The 24357-nt window shown below is 37.1% G+C and overlaps 4 protein-coding genes across 12 annotated transcripts in view; 3 read left to right on the plus strand and 1 right to left on the minus strand.

Annotated features, from left to right (window-relative positions):
* Window positions 1–339: 339 nt before the first annotated feature.
* Window positions 340–23944, minus strand: PRL-1 (protein-tyrosine phosphatase 4A family member PRL-1). 2 transcript variants are annotated; one of them, XM_090179940.1, is made up of 6 exons: window positions 23804–23944; window positions 3534–4407; window positions 3372–3464; window positions 3176–3306; window positions 3021–3095; window positions 340–2392 (listed from the first exon to the last, which is right to left on the minus strand). In XM_090179940.1, exons 2-6 carry the CDS (start codon window positions 3648–3650, stop codon window positions 2284–2286), a joined length of 525 nt encoding a protein of 174 aa, XP_090036066.1. In that variant the 5' UTR covers window positions 3651–4407; window positions 23804–23944; the 3' UTR covers window positions 340–2283. The 2 variants fall into 2 exon arrangements, with proteins under 2 accessions (XP_090036066.1, XP_090036065.1); XM_090179939.1 differs by lacking the exon at window positions 23804–23944 and adding an exon at window positions 5053–5198.
* On the plus strand, window positions 4708–6401 carry Pop4 (ribonuclease P/MRP subunit POP4). 5 transcript variants are annotated; one of them, XM_090179936.1, is made up of 2 exons: window positions 4708–4775; window positions 5732–6401. In XM_090179936.1, the coding sequence occupies exon 2, from the start codon at window positions 5737–5739 to the stop codon at window positions 6361–6363; it is 627 nt and encodes a 208-aa protein (XP_090036062.1). In that variant the 5' UTR covers window positions 4708–4775; window positions 5732–5736; the 3' UTR covers window positions 6364–6401. The 5 variants fall into 5 exon arrangements, with proteins under 5 accessions (XP_090036062.1, XP_090036063.1, XP_090036061.1 ...); XM_090179937.1 differs by lacking the exon at window positions 4708–4775 and adding an exon at window positions 5240–5465; XM_090179935.1 differs by lacking the exon at window positions 4708–4775 and adding an exon at window positions 5433–5666.
* Window positions 7715–20116, plus strand: LOC149941046 (sphingomyelin phosphodiesterase-like). Of its 3 annotated transcripts, none has more exons than XM_090178033.1 (13): window positions 7715–7998; window positions 10380–10598; window positions 15452–15646; window positions 16395–16559; window positions 16618–16845; window positions 16908–17077; window positions 17155–17265; window positions 17339–17419; window positions 17475–17562; window positions 17872–17954; window positions 18050–18242; window positions 19505–19695; window positions 19756–20116. In XM_090178033.1, exons 2-13 carry the CDS (start codon window positions 10404–10406, stop codon window positions 19877–19879), a joined length of 1824 nt encoding a protein of 607 aa, XP_090034159.1. In that variant the 5' UTR covers window positions 7715–7998; window positions 10380–10403; the 3' UTR covers window positions 19880–20116. The 3 variants fall into 3 exon arrangements, with proteins under 3 accessions (XP_090034159.1, XP_090034157.1, XP_090034158.1); XM_090178031.1 differs by lacking the exon at window positions 7715–7998 and adding an exon at window positions 9811–10001; XM_090178032.1 differs by lacking the exon at window positions 7715–7998 and having other exon boundaries at window positions 10125–10598.
* LOC149941047 (uncharacterized) overlaps window positions 20882–24357 on the plus strand; it is a 46500-nt gene continuing 43024 nt past the window's right edge. For both annotated transcript variants that reach the window (XM_090179932.1, XM_090179931.1), the window contains exons 1-5: window positions 20882–21185; window positions 21255–21340; window positions 21402–21493; window positions 21557–21668; window positions 21752–21858. In XM_090179932.1, the coding sequence (XP_090036058.1) occupies window positions 20995–21185; window positions 21255–21340; window positions 21402–21493; window positions 21557–21668; window positions 21752–21858 (588 nt within the window). In that variant the 5' untranslated portion in view covers window positions 20882–20994. The remainder of the gene's footprint in view (window positions 21186–21254; window positions 21341–21401; window positions 21494–21556; window positions 21669–21751; window positions 21859–24357) is intronic.

Below are 24357 nucleotides of genomic sequence, written 5' to 3' on the forward strand. Positions count from 1 at the left end.
ATCCTACTTTTTAAATGGAAGTAAACACGCTAATAAATCTAAAGGATTATTGAGATATTAGAATCGCCAATATTTTTAAATCAAAATTTTTACTTTCAAATTGCGAAATTGTTTTTTGAAATCCGATATTAGAGAACCAAAAACGCGGGAAAATTAGAATTATTCGAAAACCGCAACGAATAAATAATTCTGGAAAGGGAGCAGCCGCAGACGCAACCTCGATTTCAGGACAACACTGTCAGGACCTTCAAACCAACATTGTCCCTACAGCAAAAAAAAAGTCGCGAAAAATGGTCACTTCCCATCAATACAGTACAAAATCAAGACCACAATTTTTTAAGTGATCAAACTAATGCGTCATTTATTAAAATACAACAATTATTACATTGGTACGATCACTGGAATTGTATTTAAAATCAATTGGTTATTTTTCATTTGAAAATTTGTTTCTTATAAAGTCCATCAGAATCAACCTTTTTCGAAAAAAAAAGACGATTTAGGTGTTCATTTTTTCGTATTGTTTTGTGGCACGTGGGGGATTCTTTTAACGGAGTTCAAATCACAATTTCGGGGAAGAAAAAGGCCGCAAGACCATCTTTTTTTCGTAAAAAAAAGATGAAACTGATGTCGCTATTGTTTTTTTGACAAGAAAATGGCCTGTTTCTATTGAATAATTTCTCATATAAAACCAACATAAATTCTACTAATTTTTTTTTAAATATCAATTTGCATATTGTTACGACCATTTATATTTCATAATTAGCATTGTTTTTTACCTTCTTTAAAAATCACCAAACCTATAAAACACCGATTTTTTTGTTTATTTCTATAAATAGTAATTTAACTCACTGCAGATATTAAATCAACCAACAGAATATAATTTCTCGTCTAAACGTTTTAAATTATTGAGCTAAGTCTAAATTTTTATATATTTTTTTCCATGTTCAAAATTATTGAACGTAATTACTTTTTTTTTCACATTTAAACACTGTTAATACAGAAAAAAGCCTCGTTAAATTTTTGCATTGGCAATTACTGTTACGCTACTGCGGCTCCTAATTTGACTATAGCCAATTATAGCCAAATTTAAGAGAAATAAAAAACCTAAAGTTCATTTAAATAAAATGTAAGAGGTATTCATCACAACTAGATTATTTTCAATGAAAAACAAAATCATAATAAAGATTGCGGGTGGTTAAATAGGTGTCGTCGGGAAATGCTTGTAAAAGATTTTAGGGTAAATAATAATAATAATATTATTCAACAAATGAAAAATACTGTCTGGTAAAAAGTAAAAATTATAATATTTTCTTATTGGTGCTATTTTTGTCCTTGAAATTTCGGGTAAGTATAGAATATATTTAAATTTTAAGAAAATGACAATTTTTAAAAAAATTAATAAAAGGACTGCCATGCAGTTTCTCCATATTTTTTTGTGCAATTACCAAAAATTTTAAATCAAAAATAATCAGGCTTTAAGATGCTCCTCTATTAAAACAGATGAAAATTGATAAATTTTAAACATATTCTTAAAAGAATTTTATGAAAAACAGAATAGATAGCACCTACGGACAGGAAAAACTCTAGAATTTTCTAAAATAATTCATAACGATTGAAACTTTTATCTGAGAATTAAAAACATGCGATGTTTTAAACTGGAATGCATATTTTTTTTTAAAGGGAAAACCAAAAAATTCCACTCCAGTTAATTTACTAACGCAATTTAATTACAATTATCCTAAACTAAGGCAGTTATTTTCAACTATTTAGGCCTATCATCTTGCAATTGATAAAATATATCTAAAGGTAGGGGAAAACGTAATACCAATAGTCTAAGAACACTTTTTACGAAATACCGTTTTAGTTCCTCTACATACACCAGTGTCTTAAGCGTGATTTTATTTTAATTCCCCGTGTCTTAAATATTACGGGGATATTAAAAGTCTTTCCGCGAAAAAAAACATTATGCCTAAAGAAAGCCCCCTTAGTCATATTAATACTTAAAGAGAATTATTCTAAATCTTTCAACGAAATTACAGGTACAAAAAATAAATTGCAATTTCTTGTTTACCCCCAATTAGATCCGTTTGGAAAGATTTCACTAGCACAATTTTAAAAAGTTTTTTGAAAGAAATCTCCCATTTCTTAAATAACACCAGTGGGCTTGTTGACTCTTTGCCAAAGTGCACTCTTTTTTCCTCCCGATAGTCAAAAAGACACACCAAAAACTAAAGAAGTTAACCAAGAGGGGGAGTTGAAAAACCGTAAAAAGATATAAAAAGTTCACTGAATGCAGCATTGTTTTTGGCCATTCTTGATCTTAAGCCTGGATTTAGGACGGTACTTTTCAAGATAGGAAAGCTGTTTTGCGTTAATTGCCCCTCTCCGCTTCCTGACCAAATAAAAAAAAACTCCTATAAATAAAACGCCACTATTGGCAAAAATTAACTTTGATGGATAACCAAATGGGAATACGGTACAAGAAGCTCCGAATCTTTTAGAACAATTCAGGATGCAAAATCATCCGCGTGCCAAGAAATACAGATGGCTAGCGTCAAGAAATTGCAGACTAAACCAATTTAAAGCCAGAACTTTTAACCTTGCGGAAAAAAACTAACTACACCGAAGAAGCAAGCCAATGAAATTACGTAATGTTACCAAAATACTTGCAAATAAACCAAAGCAAACAAATAATGGAAGTCAAGTGAATATGCCCAAAAGAATTTCCAAAATAAAAATTTTCAGCAATGTATTGGCAAAAATCACTATACAGCATTTTAACGGAAGCCAAAAACCAACCGGTGGAGAAATAAACCAAAACTAAACCCATTCTCATATGCCACTATAACTCAATAACGAAATCTTGCCAATAGCCCCAAAAACAATAATATCCCTAAAATTGCAAGGAAAGCAACACAAACCCAATCACAACCAACAGACATGCAACTACGTGCTTATTGCAGGCATGAGTTTATAGAACAAACGGATGACATATAAATAAATAAAATGGTATCACTCACTCTCTGATGAGCTCCACTGCATCCTCGTACTTCATTCCAAGTTCAATCAACGCAAGAGCCACCAGAACTGGAGCCCTATGGATAAAAGAGACAACACATGAAGTATGGAGTTAATCAAGGCAAATTGAAATAAAGTGTTGCAGAAAGTAGCTTACCTGCCAAGTCCCGCTACACAATGAACGGCGATGCAACATTCAGGATCTTCCCTGAACCTGTCACGTAACAATTCAAACCAATCGTCCACTACTTTGGCAGGCGGAGGAGACCCATCATCGAACTGCCAGTCCTGTAATTAAGACATTTCGGTTAGTCTATCACTTTTAAATTTGCTACAATATGAAGAATACTTACGTGTACTTTAATTTCTTGCTTTTCTAACATATCAGTTTTGTACGTTGGTTCGCAGACTCTGACTACATCCTTCACATTCCTTGACTTTAGTTCCTGAAAAACACGTAAAAATACCTAATTAGTAAAAAGTTTTACTTAACTCAAAACATTTGCAATACGTACCTCTAGAAAGGCAGGAATGGTGGAATCTGTTGGTCTATCCATGATGAGAAACCGCATGTTTTTAAAAGTTATTTCGGACGGTCCCAACCTCATTGTCTTTTGCTTCATTGTGCTCATAATTTGCCGGGCTCCAAAGCCCCTCTCAGAAAGCAAAAAGTTTAGTTTTCGGTTTTAGTTAAGAAATAAAAACGAAACAGCTAGATGAGCTTGCAACGCAAGAAGTTCGAGAGTTTCTTTGGTTTAACTTGGCTAATAATTGAAGGTGGGCGATTGAAAAAGCTGAAGAATAAACAAGAGTATCTTCCCGAAAGTTGATGTAAAACTTTAAAACACAAAAGCACCAGAGCAGTCCGTTTAAATTTAATTTCTCCTTTAAGATTTTCACTTTAGAACTTCTTTATAATTCTTTTTAAGGGCTGTCCAATTACGAATGAGTTTTAATTTGATTTATGAGAAATTCCAAAATCCCCTTATACCAAAAATGGTATTTTTTTAGTGGTGTTTTCTTTTTCCAAAATAATCGAAAAATTACGTATAAAAATAACAAGTGTTACGGGGACGAGGTTTTTTTAAACTGTTTTTGATATCTTTCTCAATAGAAAAAGTTTTTCGTTTCTTTAGCCCATTGAAGTAGAACTAGTTTTATAGAGGAAACTGGTTGATCCTGATGGACTTTTCCAGACTCTCAAAAGACTGAATTTCAATCTTCAGGTATTTTCAAAAAATATATACAAACTTGCGAGGAAATTAATATATCTTTTCTTTTTTTTTTCTCAAATTCTAAGCTACACAATATTTATTTGTGCTGAGCCCTGCAGTACTCCCCGCTCGCTTTCAGGTGCTCCATCAAAGTATGGCGTATTTCTTCTGTTAACTATAGCATAATTTAAACAAAAACATAAATTAGGCTACAAAGGAAAAGCAATCAAATGGTTTTTAAACATAAACCCATCCCACTACAAAAATTTCTGAGAACAAGTATTATTTAAACCGCATTTGGTATATAACTCAGATAATTATTAGTAGCTTCAAAAGATCGTTACAAAGGAGATAAATAACATTTGGGGTTGAAATCCCATTAAAACTAACTATATGAGTTGGGGTCAACGCCACGGCTCACAAATTCGTATCCATCCTGCCATAGCTTCTTCCCCACATTACCCCTATATAAACGTCATGCAGCACAACCGTACTGGCTCCGAATGAGGTTCTACAGCTGTATCGTCGATGAATAACGCACAGGTTTGTAACATATTTCGTATCCTCTATTGTACACCCGAATAAAAAGTACTAATTAAATATATTCTAGATTAAATGTTGAATATTTCGTCCTTGAAAAAAAACCTTCTCTTTCAAAATCGACCATCCCGAAAAACGCGAAGAGTACAAGTTAAGCCTTGGATCAATAGTAACCCCGTGTCCCCGACAGTTCCTCAAGGGCGTTTACGTAATATTGAAGTATACTACGGTATTTATACCAATCATTAGGGTGGGTTAATTAATTTAATGGCTATCTCACCGCTGCTACGCTGCTCATTGAAACCAAAATAGACTGGACACAATCCAGTTCGCGCGAATCGTCAGAGCACTGTCGAACGAAGAACTTCTCAACTCAAGGAGACAGCAAAATGGCCTCTCCCAGACTGGCAATATAGGGATCGCGCTTTGCGCTCGAAGGCGACGGTGGCGTCCCGCGGCGGTAATATATTCTCTCTTCCCTCGCACTTTTCATCGAATGACCTTCCTTTCCGAAGATGACGTCAGCAATTTATTAAGGAGGAGGGGAGGAACGAGTAGGATGCCTCGTGCGCGCCGAACTCTCTCACTTCGCAGAAAGATTACCCCAAAAATTCACCTTTCTTTTTAAGCTATTACGATTTCCTAGGATGGTGTAATTTTGTGTTTATATCAATTTCTTTCTTTAATCCCCCAGTGAGTTTGCCTTTGCCTCAGTTAAAGGTCGAAGGAATATTTAAATCGAATCGGGTTGCGCAGGCGGCAGGCATTCGAATTTCACATCCCGTATTTGTGATTAAAAATAATGACGTAAGACAAAAGTCAATTCTCGCGTGTTGATCGTGAATCACGTCGAAGAGAGAAAGAAGAAGGTGGGGGGGGGGGGGGGATCTTTTCGTACGCGTAACTGGTTGCGCAATCGAACGTCAAAATATTTTTAATTTTTTTTTATTTATTATTAGCGATCATGGAAAAGCTACCACCAGGGGTTAGCTCCGTCGCTCCCGAAATCGGACTAACGGAAGTTCCGGGAAAGTTCGTCGAAAATTATCTCAAGAAGACCATTCCCAAGAAGAGTTTAGAAGAATCTACGCTCAGCGTCCATTCTTTTTCATTGGAAGCATCTGTCTCGAAAATCGAGAGGAAAAAGAATCCGCGAAAGAAAAATAACCTCGACAGAGAAACGAAGAATTCCATCTTTAAGATTGGCAAGGACGGGCTCAAATTCTCCGAATTTTATCCCATTCATTTGATGTGGAAGCGGTACATGGAGCAAGTTCTCGGAGATACATCCGATAAGAATCAACTATACACCAAACTCGTTCGCGCCGACTACCACGGCTGCTACATGGTCGTCGCCGACTCAAACTGCTCCACATTGAGGGGCCAAAGGGGTTTAGTGGTTCAGGAGACCAGAAACACCTTCAAAATATTAACGCACAAGGACAAAATCGTCATCATCCCCAAAAAGAAAAACATTTTCGCCTTCGAATTTCGCGACAAACTTATCAAATTGTACGGAACCAATTTCTGTTACCAAGCCTCCGAGCGAATGAAAGTGAAATTTAAACCCAAACCGTTAGAAAAATTGTAAACATTTCTTATCATTGGAAATAAAAATATCATCGCCAATTCGTTTGTTTACATTTATTAGGGTTGCCAGAAATCTGTGAAAAGTCAGGGAATTTAAAAATGGGCCTAAAAAGTCAAGGAATTTTAAGAATTTGTAAACGGTCAGGGAATTCTATTTTCTCTTGACACTTTTTGAAGGTAATTTTACTCTAGATCTATAACAAATTCTTTATTTATCATTTATTTCCTTGAAAGTTTAGCTAATTTTTTCAACATTGCAAAAATTTTTTTAAATTTCTTAACTTCTGATCGACGTAAAATACAAAATACTAATTTTGACCTTAAAAATTCAGGGAAAATCTCTTAAAATGGTCAAGGAATAGTCAGAATTTTGATCTGAAAATTGTGGTAACGCCTATAAACAAACCGTAACTGACAGACATCTCGATATTCCCCATTAGCCTCCCATGGAGGAAGACTACAATTTTGGGCCGTCTAACTTCATAACATAGCGATGTCTGTCCAAAATAAATTTGAATAATTCCGATAAAGTCATAAAGTCAAATTTTCTTACGGTTTTACAAAAGGCGTAGGTAATTTTTAATTTATAAATTAATATTTTCGCCCGCGAAAGAAAGTAGTAACAATTTCGCCTAACGCGCGACCCTAGAGAAATTACGTAAATTATTCTAAGTTGAGGCGTTTGTAGAACTTATCCAGCTGACGGCCGACCGTTTTAGAAACGTCAAGGAATGTCAGGAAAAGGGGAGTAGAAAATAGTGGTAACATTTCGCCTTGGGATAAGGGGCAGTGTGCGCTTCGAACTTTCGATACCGTTAAAAAAATGATTGTAGGGCAATCCCCGGTAATAGGTATGTATATTCCCTGGCGGAGAATGGTATCGAGCCACGCGGGTTTCCACAATTCCACTCAAGGTCAATGACACCATCGGCTAAATCCGACGATGTTATACTCGAAAATCTCCGTTCCTGGTAGTTAAATCCAGGTTGTAAAAGGGGTAAAGTCTGTCAGTCACTAAAATAGACACTATTTCGGCGCGGAGAGGGAAACCTTTCCCGAAAAACCAGTCGTATATTCCTCGAGGTGGCGCGTCTAAAAGGAGAAACCCCGTTCTGGCCCCCTCGTTGAATGAGAGTTGGCTTTCCCTCAGCGCGTTTAGGGGGATGGAGACGGGCAACGTTCCCGCCCCTCCCAGATTCCAACGCTGGTAGTCTGGCGTAACGGTTGGAGTCATAACGTCCTGGTCTCCTCTTGGCGAAGAGTCTACTTCCTGCCTGTATAGCCGCAGTCCCGAGAGCCGTTCCCCCCCCCCTTTGACGCAACCATCACTCCCTCTCTTCTCCAACCTAGTCAGCGCTGTTCTTCAGTGTCGTAGTTTTGCCAAAGATGTAACAACGTCTTACGAATATACGCGCTATTTGTGAACGCTGACTTGATATATCGCGAGCGCCCATAAGCGTTCATCACTGTTCGTTAATGGCCTTTCAAATGAGAATCGAGAAGAGACTAACGACGTGATGAAGTCGGAGCGGAGAATACTATTAGAAGTATTATTTTAAATTTCTGGCATTTCCGGTCGCGTTTTTATTCAGTTTTAACTCCAATTACTCGCCGAATTAAAGGCATTTTTCATTGGGTAAGTCGTTTTATTTTTCTGATACATTTGTTTGTAGGCGCCGTATCTTATCTAATATCATCAAGCTCTAAACTCGTTCTATCATTTACAAGTTATACAACGTTAGTCATTGATAAAACCGAATTAACGCTTATCAATATCACCCCACATTCTTCGAATATTAGAAGGTTCATTTGTATATTTATTTCTGTGAAATTAAAGACAATTGTAACTCCCTAAAGACCTTTGCCTAAGTACACAGGTAGTGATTACGCTCGATTAAATTTCAAAAATGTTTATAAGTTAAGTACAGGCATAAGTAACATAATAACTATAAGTATGACACTTCCTATAGTTTCAATGCTAATTTTCTAAGTGAAACTATTTTCAACACTGACCCTCCCCGCCCAGCTACGACTTGGACTCGCAACTGAACTGAGTAGTATATTATCGTCCTTGGTACTAGTACATTTCTATTTGGGCATACTTTTGACACTAGGGGGCTATCGGCTGAACGGAAACTGAATTGTCCAATAACTGTGAAAATCAGTTCGCTGATAATCTAGGCTATTTGTCATACTTATAGTTATTATGTTACTTAGGGTACAGGTTATAAACGGGAACGTCGCGTCGGTGCTTTCTTTAATCTCGCTGCAATCTAAGAGTTCCGAGGTTCCCGTATCCAGCGCTTAGCTTAACCTCACCTATTTTCTTACGCAACCCGCCCATACACCCTTTGAATTGACTCCATTAATATTATATTATTCCATTAAACTATAAGTTTATCGCTGAGGTATAAGTATTCAACCCTCTAACGCGGAACCATAAATGCGCGTCAGATACGTACAGGGATCTTGAAGGGGCTTTCACACTTTACAACTTTTGTTGGTCAAGTTATCAGTACTTTAATTGGTCTTCCAATTAAGCGCATCGTTTATGCCACTATGGCAGCTAGGAGCAACACACACAAGGAGAACGCAGCTAGCCTTTAAACACGCTAACGAAGGGTTGTGTACGAATTTCATTGGACTAGCATCATAAATACATTGAAGTATAATAGGTGATTTAAATAAATGATTAAAAAAATCATTTGATTTAACTCGGGCAACCCTGCGTACTACGCAATAAAATAGTGTTGTAATCCGGAAAATTTTCAGTTATCTCCCGAAAAAAAATTTTAATTCCATGATTAGTCTAATAAATTGTTTGCAAATTCAAATAAAACGGCACTTTCGCCTCATTTTTTGGAATCTAAAAGTAAAACTAAACCTTTAGACTAGCTTTAAACTGATTAAAAATGTAACACTATTAATATTTTGTAGTATGTTTACTGTTATTAGACATTTTTTATCGATAAAAAGTTAAAAAATTAAAAACCCTTAAAAAGTAATTTATGTTTCAATTTTTATTTTTCTGATTTGCGGAAAATTTTCTGGAAATTTTTCCGCATTTTATTTTTCCTGAAATTAACAACACTACAATAAAATAGTTTGGCCAAGAACAATAATTAAACAACATAGTTCTAATGTGAACGAAGCTCGATGCAAATAAAAGTGACGATAGAATTAATTGACAGTAGAAATCGTAATCAGTAACAAATCAGATAACGTACCACCTTTACGATAAAAACCGTGACATTGGTTGTTTAACTTAATTTCAACAAACCATTGTTTTGAGTTTCCCTCAGTATTATCACGTTATCACGGATAATCTCGATCGGATAATCTCTCTTACGTTTATGAATATCTTCCTCTACTATTTAGCCCGGGTATCCTCAAAGGGGGAAAGCAAAAGGGCGGAAAGTAAAAGGGGGGGGGGGAGGGACTGTCAAATAAATACCAAGTTCTTCGCGATTCCCGACCTACAACGCTCAAATACCACTGTCAAGTTCGTTCAAAAATATTGCCGAATTAAATATTTCTTCCTCGCATCTTTAAATAGTTGTTATAAATACCACTCCGCAGTTTATTTAAACAAAACTCGACGTGATCGCCAATGGGCATTTGATTGGAGAAAATTTAACGGTAAGTTTAAGAAGACAGGCAGAAAGTAACTCTATTATTAGCCAGGGAAACCAGGATTTTTAAATTTCCCCGTAGAAATATTTTTATATTTGCTTTAATGCTTTTTTGAAAAGGGGGAAAAATTAAGGAATTTCGCTTCGACAGTTTAATAAGATATAGCGTGTCAAAATACGCCGTTATTTTCCTCGTGCGAGACTAGCACGGAGCCAAACATCTTCGATTTCATCCGCTCCGAAACTGCTTCGAAATTTCACTTCAGTTGTCACTTGAATCCCGCGAACCCGACACGGAGAAAACTGTCTCCGTGAAATGCCTTAATTCTGTTGTTCCTCATTTCGTGTTTTTTTTAATTAAGATTCAATATTGTATTCGCGACAGAAGGGAAACCATCGCGACGAAGCAATGATCACGATTAAATTCTTAAAATGGACTTTGTTGGCCCTTTCGATTTTCGTGGTCGGTAGCAATGGGGCCTCTTTCATCGCATCCGGAGAACCGGAAGAGAGCAACACCGTCCATGGCGCACCACCGGGATCTGAACAAGTCTTCATTCCGAAAATGCTCTCTTATGTTTTCGGAGTTCTCAATATAAAAGGGGTAAGTCTACTTTACTTTCTTGATCATACTTAATGGTCGTACTCGGGCTGTGAATCCAGTTGAATTATAAAAATTTACGCGAATAGTTTCCATAGCAATTCCAATTTAGAGCTAAATTAAATTAAGAGGGTTAATTTAAATTATAATTTGTATAACCAATGCACTTAAAATATTAATTATATATATGGAAATAAAATGAAGAATTTACTAAAATAAAAACTATTTAAATGAATTTAATAATAAATTTTTCGATTTTATTAAAAGATCAAAAACTGTGGTCGTAGAATAAGTTTGAAAAAAAAAATACGTTAAAAGGAAACACCTATATGGACTGCAATGCAAAGGATGATAAAATTGACGAATAAGTAGATTAGTCCATTACGAAAAGGGATAAAAAAAGCTAAACCCTAAACAAAATAAAATACTTTTGTATAAATTTTAAGACTAAATTGCGGATAACTTTCACTTTCGCCTAACTTTAATAATGTGATGTCATTGGCCTTTATTTTATTAATCAACGACCAACTTAAAATCGCCTTTAAAGCTTAGCAAAAAGTACCTCTTGCCGATATCACTATAAATAGCTACACGCATTTATCCTAATTTTTAAATTTTTCATTCAAATAGATATTCCTATATTTATAATTAGAAATTTAAATGTTGTTAGCAAAAAAATAATGTTTGGAATAGTACCGGTATAAACAAAACCACACGCGAACGAAAATATCAACGCTCAATCGATCAGAAAAAATCCCACAACAAAAACATTATTACATAGATACATGTTTAATATTTTCCGAAATTAGCAAGAACTGACTAGTGAAAGTGGCATTTCATGAACCATATCCACGGCCACATTTACAAGTCATAACGTTTACTTCAACTATCAAACCTTTCCAATGGGGTCTCAATTAAGAATAGCTGATATAATAATAATAATAAAGGTTTAAAATTAGCGCCATCATTGAGTATAATAAAGAACGTAAATGCCAAGGGCGTATTTAAATTACCTAGGAAAAGAATACAAACGATGTCATAACATACTGGTCAATAACCCAAAATTTAACTTGACGAACCACGATATATTGTCACCGTAACAATCAAAAATCGTGTGGAAAGAAAAAACGATTTCGGTTGCGAAAAAGCAATTATTTGTTTGCTAATATTCGTAGGAAATACATTTCGAGGAAACGATTCGCGATCGGAAAATATACCAAGTCATCGTATTATAATGTCAACGGAGTTTGAAATCATCCAAGCGGTAGTCACCCCATTATTAAAATAAATATTCGCTATTTTTCTTCGAAAGTTCATTCGAAGGACAATTATTTAAGAAACGCGCTACGAAAAAATATTATATTTTGAAATAAACAATTATTACTTAAAAATCTCGGTTTCGAGGTCAAAATATCCGGCCGATGGTTTTATCCAAAGGACGGAGAAAGACTTATTTTGCTTTAAAGCGATTGAGACTATTATCCGCGTATGGAAACCAATGAGCGATTAAGAGCCATTGTTTTTTATCGGTTTTTCACTCCCGATTAAGGACGGGTGAAAATATAGCGCGATGTTGTTTTTCCGAAACAAAACCAAAAGCCAGTCAAAGTTCGAGAGTTGATTAACGAATAAGGAAGTTTATCAAACTCGACTCTGCCGTTATGGCAACCGTATCATTTGATGGAAATAAAGGACCTTTGCTTTGTTCGATAGCCTCGCGAGTCACGATGTCAATGGGACGAGAGCTCGATGATTATATATCTTATCGTATTGCTTCGATATTGGCGCAGTCCTTGAACGGAAATTATTTCCTCAACTCTTATTGACATAAAACGATATTCTTCGATTTCGTTTGCTGGAATTGCGTTTGAATTTATTTCAGAGTAGGCTAATATCAGTTGGCAGCTTACCTCCAAAATCCAAGATATTGAATTGTTCTTGTTTAAAATTTTCAATTCCAGAATGCTTGAATATCCCGAGGTGTTTCTCCCCGATTTCTTTCAAACTCGGGGGTTAAGTAGACCCCCATGTACCTTGGAAGGTCCTAAAGGGCCATTCGTTTTGCCATAACAACCAAAAATGTTTTTCACAACCCAAATTTAAACTTTCTCTACGTAAAAAATCATGGGGAAATCATGGTTTGTAAGGGTTCTTTGCCAAATTCGTTAAAATTGGGTAAAATCAATTACCCAATTTTATCGATTTTACCAATTTGTTTTGCCAAAATTTTAGTTTTTGAATTTTTTTAAAATAGTAAACCGTGATGTTCCCGTGCTATTTTACGTAGAGAAAGTTTAAATTTGAGTTGTGAAACACATTTTCGGTTGTCATGGAAAAACGAATGACCATTGAAACTTTCCCCTTAAGGAGCTTTCAAGGTACATTAGGAGAGAAACACCCCGGGATGTCTCCTTGTTAGTACTATTTTACTAACCGTTTTTCATTCCAATAAGTTTCCAATTTTAGTATAATTTGACCGATTCAATTTGGCATTTTAAAAATGTTGAATTTAAACCGAAATTTGGACATTTTAATTTTATAATTTTTCTCTTTATCTGTTTCTTCATGAAATTAATCTAGGGCCTTATCCCAAACTTAGTTTTGTTTAATTTGAACAATATCAGATTGTTTTGTTTCATGCAGAATACTGCTTTTAAACTATTTCTTTGGAATAATTTATCCCTGGACCAGGCAGCACAACCAATTATGGTTATGTTTTGGTTTAGTACGTTAAAATTTCATTTAGCAGCTATCTAAAAGAGTACTTTCGTACGCTGCAATATACATAAGAATATTTCATCATAAGACTATAATGGCCCCCCTAAGTTTGAAACGAATGAGATTTTAACGTTTAACGAACAAACAGGCTACGTGAATCCACCTGGTGGTGAAAAACTGAAAAATAAATCCCCCAATGCAAGCTACTGGAAGAGGTAGTATGGTAGAGTAGATCCTGATTTTGATTTATCTCACGCCTGTCTAGTGCTGAATACATGGGCCCTTATGCCCAATTCAAACTTAGGGGGGGGGGGGGGGCTTGATAGTCTTATGATTTAATTTAAACTCAACGTTTCAAGGGTGTTCAAATTTACGGTTCTTTACAGATAATACAAAATAACAAAACCTCTAGCCATTTTCGAGCTATTAGACTACGTGTCTTACTGCATAGTGGTTTCAATATGCTCCCATGTACTTTCGCATAAGCCGTGCATTACTTCAGATTACGCTTTTCAAATAAAACGACATTCTTTTAAATATTCTTATGAATATTCTTATGAATAAAAGACACAAGAATTTGCTAATTGCTAACATATTACAAAACAAATTCCTAATTGGTGACACTTCTCGGGATAATTTCAATAAATTCGTTTGCGATTCAATATGTAAACTCAATTGAACATATTGAAATTAAAATGTCCTTAATTGGTATCATTGACCGATAAAATCGTTGAGACCAGTAGGCCTTATCTCTAATTATCAATGTTTGCTGTGGTATGCTCAGTCACCCCTAACACAATTATCTAATTATCACTCTGATCCTTGCCACCAGTGACTTTTACCTTGATTATTTTTCAACCAGGCAATTATAAGGAATATTCAATGCGAATTTAAGTAATGCGGTTGTCAACAAGTATATTTAGAACTCCATATTCGATTAGGAGTGTATAGAACTTGACTTAAAATTGTTTTAAAATTATAAAGGAGATCCCACATCTTTTTTCTCCAATTTTGGAACACGAATTTTCTAGTGCCTGTTTAACCTGTCTACTACGTTTATTCCTGACAAAATGATGATTATCAGACATTTAAAAAGCAAGAGCTTAAAAGGGTTTGCTTATTTTAAAAAAGAGAGCACCTTTAGACACGTACTTTGTCATTACGTAATGAGCTATTCGTAATTCTTAGTAAAAAGAGACATTTCTAGTAAATATATAAACCGAATATGACGGAGCGCGCAATAACGAAATAACGTCTACAGAAGAAAAAATGTTTACACGGTTGAGGGTCGTCTGTTTTGTGGTGGACACGGTCGAGGAGCTCTCGTGAAAGCGACACCGAATTTCGCGGTGGGTGGACTCTTTCAGAAAGAGAGAGACCCAGTGCTAAATTATCCGACTACTTAATCTGACCTCATTTAGGATGGGTTCAAGCTGACCCTCAACCACCAATTCACCCGACCACGCCAAAGTCAAACGCAGTCTTTACCCACTCCGTCGCGCTAAAGCAAACTTTCTACTGACCAACGCCAAATTTATTAAATATTGGGGTTGACCACACCAGAAAATATCAAAAAAGACCGCGTAGAAACCAGAGCAGTAGGCTCGGACAGACAAAAGATTTTGAGACGCACGTTCCGGGGTTTGGGCTTTCCTCAGTTATACGGGCATAAAAGAAAAACCTAAAATCATTACGACACGAATGAAGCTTTTGTTATTCCCTTCAAATTTCTAAAGGCGGCTTTTTTTACGTTTAAGGAAGAATTAATAAATTATACGGTTTATATACAAGACGATGGCGTGTTTTATCCCGACATACACTACGGTGTTACGCCAGCCACGCGAGTATTTTTAATACATATTGTAATAAAGAAAAGGATATGTCCAATCCTATTTTAAGGGAACATTGTGTTAGAGAAAGTTTAAGGGTATGTTTGGATCCCCTTGTTCGCGAAAGAATGAAAATTGTTGAGAGGGAAATTTTACAAGAAGGAAACTCGTGACGCCTTGTTAACGACTTCAGTACGACGCCATAGACGCTAATTATTTTACACGGAATGTTAAAGTTCTCGAGATCCGTAATTTGACCTTCGTACAAAGCTAAGGAATTAAACTGTTCTATCCGTTTTATTTTTAAAGGCAGTCAATGATGTCAAACTGGGACGGACCACGTCAACAACCTGCGCTAGTTGCAAATTCGCGGTTGGGATGTTGCAGTCTTTCATGGAGACGGGGAAATCGCAAGAAGAAGTCGCCTCAATGATCGTTACGATCTGCAAAACCCTGAATCTCTTCAGCGAAGACGTTTGCGAGGGAGTCGTCAATGTTTTCAAAGTAATTAATACTCAATGTCGGGGGAAAACATTCTAAAAAGCATACTTGAGGTATAAAACAATATTGCCCAGGCCAGAATATTAGCCTCATCCCAATCTCTATTCCCAGGGGAACAATTTTAAAAAGTTTAAGTTTAATGTAGCGGGGTTGGTTGGAGCCTAATACATGGCATTTTCATTTGAGGGGGGAAAACCCCCTTCTATTATTAAAAACAGCACGGCACTTACATGATTAGATAGAGGTAAATAATACCGCTAGAACGACACCCCAATTAAAAATCTATCAACTTCAAGTGCCGTTGAAGAGAATGTAATAATGTTTGGCGGGGTAATCTTCGGAGCCTATAATACGTCGCATTTTCATTTGAGGGTTGAAAACCCCCCTCAATTATTAAAAACGGCACGGCACTGACATGGTTAGGTAGAGGGAAATAATACCGTTAGAACGACACCTGAATTATATATATATATATGAAGATAATTGAACGACAACATCGAAAATAATTATTTCCCCTTAGTGTAGACGTAACTTCGGAATATCGAAAGTAGGCGAAAATTTATCATCTGTAACATCTGTCATTACATACGTGTAAAATTCGACAAATATTTCATTGACAAAATTTAGAAAAAAAAATCGATCATTGTAAAGCATATATGACCTATTATGGCGACGAAATATCGACTTTTATAGTTCGTATAGGCTCAACTCATTAATTATTATTAACGCCTAATGTTATTTTTAATTCAAGGATCAAGTCTTGTTCGTTTTGGCCGAAACGGTGTTGGACTCGGACCAAGTCTGCGGCCTTCTTTTGGGCCACACCTGCGCCCAAGTGGTCAACCCCTTCTATAACTGGACCATACCGCTACCCGACACGCCCAAGCCTCCGGTTGTCCCGATTCCCAATCCTAAAGTGAGACCGAAGACCCGCGAATTTCAAAATAGATCGTACTAAAAAAGGATATTTTCAGCCGGGATCGCCAGTACTGAAAGTGCTGCAACTGACCGATATCCATTATGACCCTTACTACTTGGAGGGTGCCAACTCTGAATGCAAAGAACCCCTTTGTTGTCGTGGTTCAGACGGAACCAGTCCCAGCTCGGACAAGAAAGCGGGCAAATGGGGCGACTATCACGACTGCGATACCCCCCTGACCACCCTCGTGACCATGCTGGACTACATAGTGGCCAATCACAAGGTTCGTTAACGGGTTGTCCCGGTCAAACGTCGAGATTACTCATTTGAGCCAATGGTTTGCAGATCGACTATGTCCTGTGGACGGGAGACGCTGCTCCGCACGACATCTGGAACTCGAGCCGAGCTGAGAACTTGCACATCATCGAGACCATCAACTCGCTGTTGAAGCAAAAATTCAAGGACATCCCGATTTTCCCTTCCATCGGTAACCACGAAACCGTTCCCGTCAACAGGTGAGTCAAGATAATGCGCAAAGATAACGGAGTTTTAATTTCATACTTATAGCTGGTACTGCCCCGTATTTTTACAGCTTTCCACCACCGGAAGTCAAGGGGAAGTTCGACATATCCTGGCTTTACAACAAATTAGTGGACACTTGGGGAGTTTGGCTGCCCAAAAGCGCGGAGAAAACGTTGCAAAAGTGGGTGCATGTCTTAAACACCTCGAGCTTAATCGTAAACTACTTTCAATTTCAATTAATTATTTTCTTTTAGGGGTGGCTTCTATTCCGTCAAAGTTCAAAATGGTTTACGAATTATCGCCATCAACTCCAACTACTGCAACAGCTTGAATTGGTAAGCGTCTTTGTCCACCAATTTCTCGCTGAATATTAACGATAATTCATCTCAGGTGGCTACTTCTCAATTCAACTGACCCCGCGGGTCAACTATCTTGGCTAGTGGCGGAACTAGAAAAGGCCGAAAAAGCCGGAGAAAAGGTTAGTGCAAGCTAGGAGCAACAAACGCGAGGAGAACGCAACCCGTCAAAAGTCGTGCATTTTCTCGCGTACATTTTTCATTGGTTAGATGCTATAGGGCCTGCTGCCGTCGGAAGGGGAAAATTCGGAAATTGTCTTACCCCTTTCCGTAAAACGTGCAGCGTAAAGGCTCGTCCAATGAAATTTTGTACACAACACGTCGTTAGCGTGTTTAAAGGCTAGCCGCGGTCTCCTTGTGTTTGTTGCTCCTAGGTGCAAGGTCAAAATGAAAACCTTAAAAAAAAGAGTCTAACCCCCCAAATCTAACAGGTTCATATCATATCTCACATTCCACCTGGTAAAACCGACTGCATCAAAGTCTGGAGCGACAATTATTACCGAATAATTAACAGGTAAAGAATAATTTATCTATTTAAAAGAAGTAATTTAACGAGCCGGAAAAACGAGGTAAAAAATGGGTAAAATTTGTCGTTGAAACGCGGCGAAGGTTCGAAAGCACGGTCATGGCCCAGTTCTACGGTCACACCCATTTCGACGAGTTCGAGTTGTTCTTCGACGAGGAAAATAAAAAGCGAGCGACCAACGTGGCTTACGTCAGCCCCAGCGTCACCACGTACGGCGGGGTCAACCCCAGCTACAGGATCTTCACCGTCGACGGAAACTATCCGGGAAGTACACGCGTAAGACATCCTTTCACGTTTTAAATATCAAAAGTGACATAATTACCAAAAGTGTGACAATCCCTGTACTTTCGTATGCTAAAGGTTTAATGAATGCTCGACCCGAGATCGACCACATAAAAGACTATTTATTGTCGCCTTTCTGGATATTTTTTTAGTCTATGGTATTATATCGTAGGTAGATGGCGATAGCATATCCACAGAACGACGAAAAATCAAAAAATACACTAACTTTGACCAGTGCTACTTAGTTCCTTCGTTCCTCACTAGGAGGCGTTAATTGTTGGTTTTAACTTCCTTCCCTCACCAAGGCATACTTTCCCTTCCAAAGGCATACTTTCCCTTCCAAAGGCATACTTTCCCTTCTCCCCTCCCAAGTTGTATTTCGCTAGTAACATTCATTAAGAAATAGGTCCGATTGGCACACTTTTGGTAATTATGTCACTTTTGTAAATATTCATTCGATATAAATAGGAATATACCGGAAATTGCATATTAAGATCAAAAGTAGTATCGGAAGTACATAATCCCCGTACGACATAAGTTTCCATCTGCTAATAAACAACTAAATTTATTAGTTTCTAAAACATTTCAGCTGCTTTTCAAAAATATTTTTCGTAAACCATTACAGTGGGAAAATATTGTTGAAAAATACCAAAATATTATTTAGCAGTGAAATGTTTACATTTTTCAACGGTACACGTATCATTTCTATGGCCAAGATCAGGAATCCATACCTCTACTTGGAATGCTTATCCTGTCGTATCGTGCATGGTAAGATCACTCTGACGGCTTTGGCCCCGCCTACGAGAGAAAAAACCCCTTTGCGCGCGCTCCCCTCTCACGTTGTTGTTTGTTAAGTTAGCATAGTGACGTCAAAAAAACTGTCAGCCACACCGAGACAAAAATCTGCCGCGATAAGCATTCCAAGTAGAAGTATGGATTCCTGCCAAGATATTATATTATATTTTAAAATACTGGTAGTTGTTATCTCTCTGACTACTACAAAAGGGATTGCAATCATTTCACCCAAGCTAAATATTACGACAATGGAAATATTCCTAGTAATCAAACCTAAATATAGGAAGTTAGTCCCAACCAGGAAGTATATCTAAAGGGTTTTGCGTAACAGTATATATTTCCCAATTCGGTCCGCTAAACAATGTCCCCGAGGGTAGGCGCAGAGGGCAAGAAGGAATAACCCCTAATTATTATCTGTGGCGCAAGATACAACGCTAGTTCTAAGAGCGATCTCTCTTTAGGCTATACTGGATCACGAAACGTATTTCATGAATTTAACGGAGGCTAACAATAAACCGGAATGCATTCCTGAATGGACCAAGGCCTATTCCGCGAAAGACTTGTATGGCATGGACAGTTTACAGCCTGAGGAATGGCGAAAAGTTGTAGACAAGTTCGAGGACGACGATAACTTTTTCCAAAAATTCTACAGGTACCCGAATTGTCTTTGTTAAAGATTAAGTATTCGAAGTTAATCTTGCGATTTATTTAGAATGTACACCATGCAAAGTACTTTCGAAAGGAAACCATGCGAGGATTCCTGCAAATTAGATCTGATTTGCGATTTGAGGACGGCGAAATCCAACGACCCATCCACGTGCCTCAAATATCGTTAAAATAACCAACAATGCGCGATGCTTCACAAAAAAGACACGAAAAAACACTTATCGAACTGATTATATATTTTTGCTATGAAAAGAAATCAGCCCTCCCACTTTGTTCGCGTTTCATCACCTACGAATCTTATATTTTTTTATTGTTAAATAATTTATTAAATTTGTTGATTAATCAACGAAAACCGCGTAAAGTCGCGATCCAATAATTTATTAATAAATAAATCATTAAAAAAAGTCTTTCCGTTTCGCTTATTTAAATTTTCCGCTACCTTTGAAATATCGATTACGTAATAGGACAGAATGACTGAGATGCTATCGCCATCTATCTGAAACGGTCTTAACAATTTATCGCGATAAATTGAAATAGATGGCGCTACGAGAAGTGTTTAAAGCACAATAACTAAAAATTGCGACTTTGAAATACGATTGCTAGTTACCAAAACTAAATAATAGGGGGATTTTAACACTCAGGGTTATTACCAAGCTGTTTACTTTAATAAAACCATTGGTTATCTCTATTTCAGAATAATAAATTTAAATTTGGGGGCCATATCCAAAACCAATTTAATTTCAAAGCTACTATCTCTGTATATAAAAATCTTATTAAAATTGGCAGAATTTCATCCCCGAAATACACTAAAAACCCAAATTATTATTGATCTGATCTACTATCATGAGGTACGGAAGGGGATCGGCTATCTGAAATTAGAGTTCAATTGTTCCAAAAATAATACTGCGGCTCTTTAAAGCAAACCGAAATTCTAAATCTAAAACTAAACGTTTCTTCAAAACCGACTAGGTCGAAAAAGTGTATAAGTAATAAAATCAATTCGTTTCCAAGCTTACGAACTTGTCTACTTCGTAACAAAATTCGCCGCTTTTAAAGTTTGCCCATAAAACGGGCGATAGCGAAATAGGAAAATGCGTCAGCCAAGAGCCTTTATCTGAAACGACTCTTAAGGAAAAATCCCATTTTAACACAATCTTTAACAAGAAAAAGTAAGCGAGATAAAGTCGGCCAACGAGTTTTACTTCCCGAAACTCAGCCATTTTAAGTCGTATCAATAAAACGAAGCAAATTTTGACAAGTTTATTGGAAACGCGAAGCGACAGTGATGCTGTTAAGAAAGTCCCTAGCCGCTACTGGCGGCAACCCGCGTGGCCTTTCTGCAATACGACACCTGGTGTCAACCAAGAGTTTTATAGTTAGCCAGGAGATTCAATGGGCGATTAGTAAAAAGAAGCCGGTGGTGGCGTTGGAAAGCACCATCATCACACACGGAATGCCCTACCCCGATAATTTAAAGTGCGCCATTTACGATCCTTTCCATTTTAATCATTTTATTTAATTAGAGGATAACGTTATCCTTCATAGAATCGCCTTAGAAGTCGAAGCTCAAGTGAGGGCTGAGAATTGCGTCCCAGCTACTATCGCCATTCTCAACGGCAAGATTAAAGTGGGTATGTAGATGAGGGAACGTGAAATTACCTTAATAGGTAATTAATTTTCGCGGTAATTAAGGACTGGGTGCTTCGGAATTGGAAGAACTATCTACTGGCCGAAATAAACCGGTTAAAGTTTCAAGACGAGATTTGCCCTACGTAATCAGTCAAGTAAGACGTCCATCTTGAAAGGTCATCTTCGAATTATTTTAAATAACGACAACCATTCCTCAGGGATTGCACGGTGGTACTACCGTCTCGGGTACCATGATCTTGGCGCGAATGGCTGGCATTCCAATCTTCGCTACCGGTGGAATCGGTGGAGTACATCGAGGTGGAGAAGACAGTGAGTGTATTTTCTAAGCAAATCGATTTGGTCACGTACTCGCGTGTATATCCCACAATATTTGTGGACTTATTTTTCGAAAGGCATGGACGTAAGCGCGGATTTGACCGAATTGGGTCGAACTCCGGTGACCGTGGTGTCGGCGGGGATCAAGTCTATACTGGACATTGGAAGGAGCTTGGAATATTTGGTTAGTTCACCATCCATTCTTAGTTTTTAACGAATGCTTTTACTTTTAACGGAATTCGATTATCGGACAGATGTTTCGAGGGGAGAGGCTAAACTACGATTAACGATTTTCACCGTAGCGTGGCTCGATACACATTTCTTATAGACGAAGAATGGGTTTAGTTCGCGCTACAATTAATCTTGACTGTAAGTTCTGTCAGTTGACACTTCGAACCGGGGGTGTAGGGCAGTAGCGTAGCCCTTATTTTGGTTTGGGGGATGACAGTAGCGTAGCCAGGAATTGGGTTCAAGGCCGCACACAAATGAAAAATGGAAAAAAACAACAAGGTGTCACGGACATTTAAGTACACACAATCCCCCTATGTATTAACTATATTTTAAATATTAAATTAGAACAAATTTCCAATCTTCTTGTAGTAATAGTTAGTGAAGGGAGCTGTTGGCTCGCGTGGCCACCACCCTCCTACGCATTGTAACCCGGCCACCTGTTTAAAGGCATTAAAAGTCGCTAGATGACTTAGGCCTAAGGTATTCTGATTATTATTAACTTAATAAACCAAGAGGAATTTTACCGAAAAAGAATTTAAATTAATTTTTAGAGAAATCGAATTTTTTGAGTTACCTGGTTTTGGAAATAAGGTAGCGAAACGCAAACACGTTAATTTAAATTAATTTTTAGACACATCGAATTTTTTGAGTTTACCTGGTTTTGGAAATAAGGTAGCGAAACGCGAACACGTTAATTTAAAATTTTTAAATTAATTTTTAGACAAATCGAATTTTTAGAGTTACCTGGTTTTGGAAATAAGGTAGCGAAACGCGAAAACATTAATTTAAATTAATTTTTAGACAAATCGAATTTTTTGAGTTACCTGGTTTTGGAAATAAGGTAGCGAAACGCGAACACGTTAATTTAAATTAATTTTTAGACAAATCGAATTTTTTGAGTTACCTGGTTTTGGAAATAAGGTAGCGAAACACGAACGAGTTAGATGGCGCCTGTATCAATTGGCACGAAATTCAAATATGACAATAGTACGTTTGTGGGGTCCCGCGAATTGGACAGAAATCTCACTTAAAATTAAAATTTCTTAATGCAAGTGAAAACGTAGTTCAGAAATGATCAGTACTAACTAAAAATATAATATTCATCCAAGTCGGTCTTAATTTAAAAAAATTAAGCACATTTAAATTCGAAAATCTCCCAAAATCACTAAAATGGGCAAATGCCCCACATCCGGGTCCCGATCTCACAAATGTTAACAATGACGGTGAGGGCATGATATTTCCAATCGATTGACGTATCATGTGTCTTTGTACCTCTAACGTACCGCGGACAATTCTGAAGATGGCACCACACAACATTAAGGGGCTTTCTCAATTCTATTTAATAAAGGCACGCTCGCTGTCACCTGTCAATTGGAAGTTTGGAACGTGCCACCGAGCTTGCGTCGGCCGCCGTTATGAAACTGAGTGGGAAATCTCCCTAGTGTTAGGCCTATGTAGCGCCATATTCAGCATAGTCGAAATAAAAATATCCCTCATTGCAAAATATGGTTCAGTTCAAAAACTCAAAATAGCGAATAAAAAATAAAAAATGAAGAAAAAATTCACATTGCCGTGAAAAGTTAAAACTTCGCCATGTTTTTAGATTGCAATAAATATTGTGTTACTATCCATTTTCACTTGAACTTTAGAATTTACCCTTTTTACAGTAAATTATCACTTTAACTACAGCTAAAAATTTCCATAAAAAAAAAACAATTATTTCTTGAACAACAGGGTTTGAGTGAGCTTGACCCCTCCATATTCTAAAACGTCCCTACACCCTTGTTAGGAATAGTTCCGAGATCACCTGAATCGTGGCAATACCGAAGGTCAACACAAAACTCAGAATGGAATGACCTAGGCCCGAAAAAATCCGAAATAATCGAGAGAACGAATACCTTCAACAACAATTTATCTTGTCCTCAATTCGATGACTGATTTCCTGGTCCCAAAATTGCCAAATTTTATCGTGTACCATGAAGATTTCGTCGACCGTCGATGTACGTCTCGGAGTAATAAATGGCCCACCACTAGACTGAGGTCTTGCGCTAGAAACGCGTTTCTTCAACAATCTACGCGTAAAATGATAATTTTTATAAAAATTTGCCAAAGAACAATAACACAGATTGCGAAATATACGACAGTAGCTACACCATTGCATCTTAAGATAATTACAATCTTTGTTGATTGATATGATTGGATCTCCATTTGCATTAATGTGGTTTTGACTGATAGTACCGCTAAAAAAAATGAAGATTCATACTAGATATGATAAAAATCAAAATCCTACTCTGCATAACTCAGTTGCAGGTTAAAAAAGGCAAAATATCTAGTTCATTTGGCGGAAAGGTACTAGCACGAATTTCCGGTAAATCGGCGGCGGGAATTTCGAATTTCACCTATTTTCAGTTAAATTTCTAAAAGTTTCTAGGCGTGTTATATTAATCCATTT

The sequence above is a fragment of the Leiobunum rupestre genome, chromosome 6 (genome assembly GCF_980474605.1).
Source record: "Leiobunum rupestre chromosome 6, qqLeiRupe1.1.hap1, whole genome shotgun sequence".
Lineage (NCBI taxonomy): Eukaryota > Metazoa > Arthropoda > Arachnida > Opiliones > Sclerosomatidae > Leiobunum > Leiobunum rupestre.

What these genes read in the sequence shown, in the direction of transcription:
- Pop4 (XM_090179936.1), top strand. Translation starts at nt 5,737, where the DNA reads ATGGAAAAGCTACCACCAGGGGTTAGCTCCGTCGCTCCCGAAATCGGA.
- PRL-1 (XM_090179940.1), bottom strand. Translation starts at nt 3,650, where the DNA reads ATGAGCACAATGAAGCAAAAGACAATGAGGTTGGGACCGTCCGAAATA. An exon ending in TGTGTAGCGGGACTTGGCAG is followed by an intron (nt 3,096 to 3,175) that starts GTAAGCTACTTT and finishes TTTTATCCATAG; the next exon opens with GGCTCCAGTTCTGGTGGCTC. An exon ending in GCAGTGGAGCTCATCAGAGA is followed by an intron (nt 2,393 to 3,020) that starts GTGAGTGATACC and finishes TTATTTGGTCAG; the next exon opens with GAAGCGGAGAGGGGCAATTA.
- LOC149941046 (XM_090178033.1), top strand. Translation starts at nt 10,404, where the DNA reads ATGATCACGATTAAATTCTTAAAATGGACTTTGTTGGCCCTTTCGATT. An exon ending in CCGAAAAAGCCGGAGAAAAG is followed by an intron (nt 17,563 to 17,871) that starts GTTAGTGCAAGC and finishes CAAATCTAACAG; the next exon opens with GTTCATATCATATCTCACAT. An exon ending in TATTACCGAATAATTAACAG is followed by an intron (nt 17,955 to 18,049) that starts GTAAAGAATAAT and finishes AACGCGGCGAAG; the next exon opens with GTTCGAAAGCACGGTCATGG.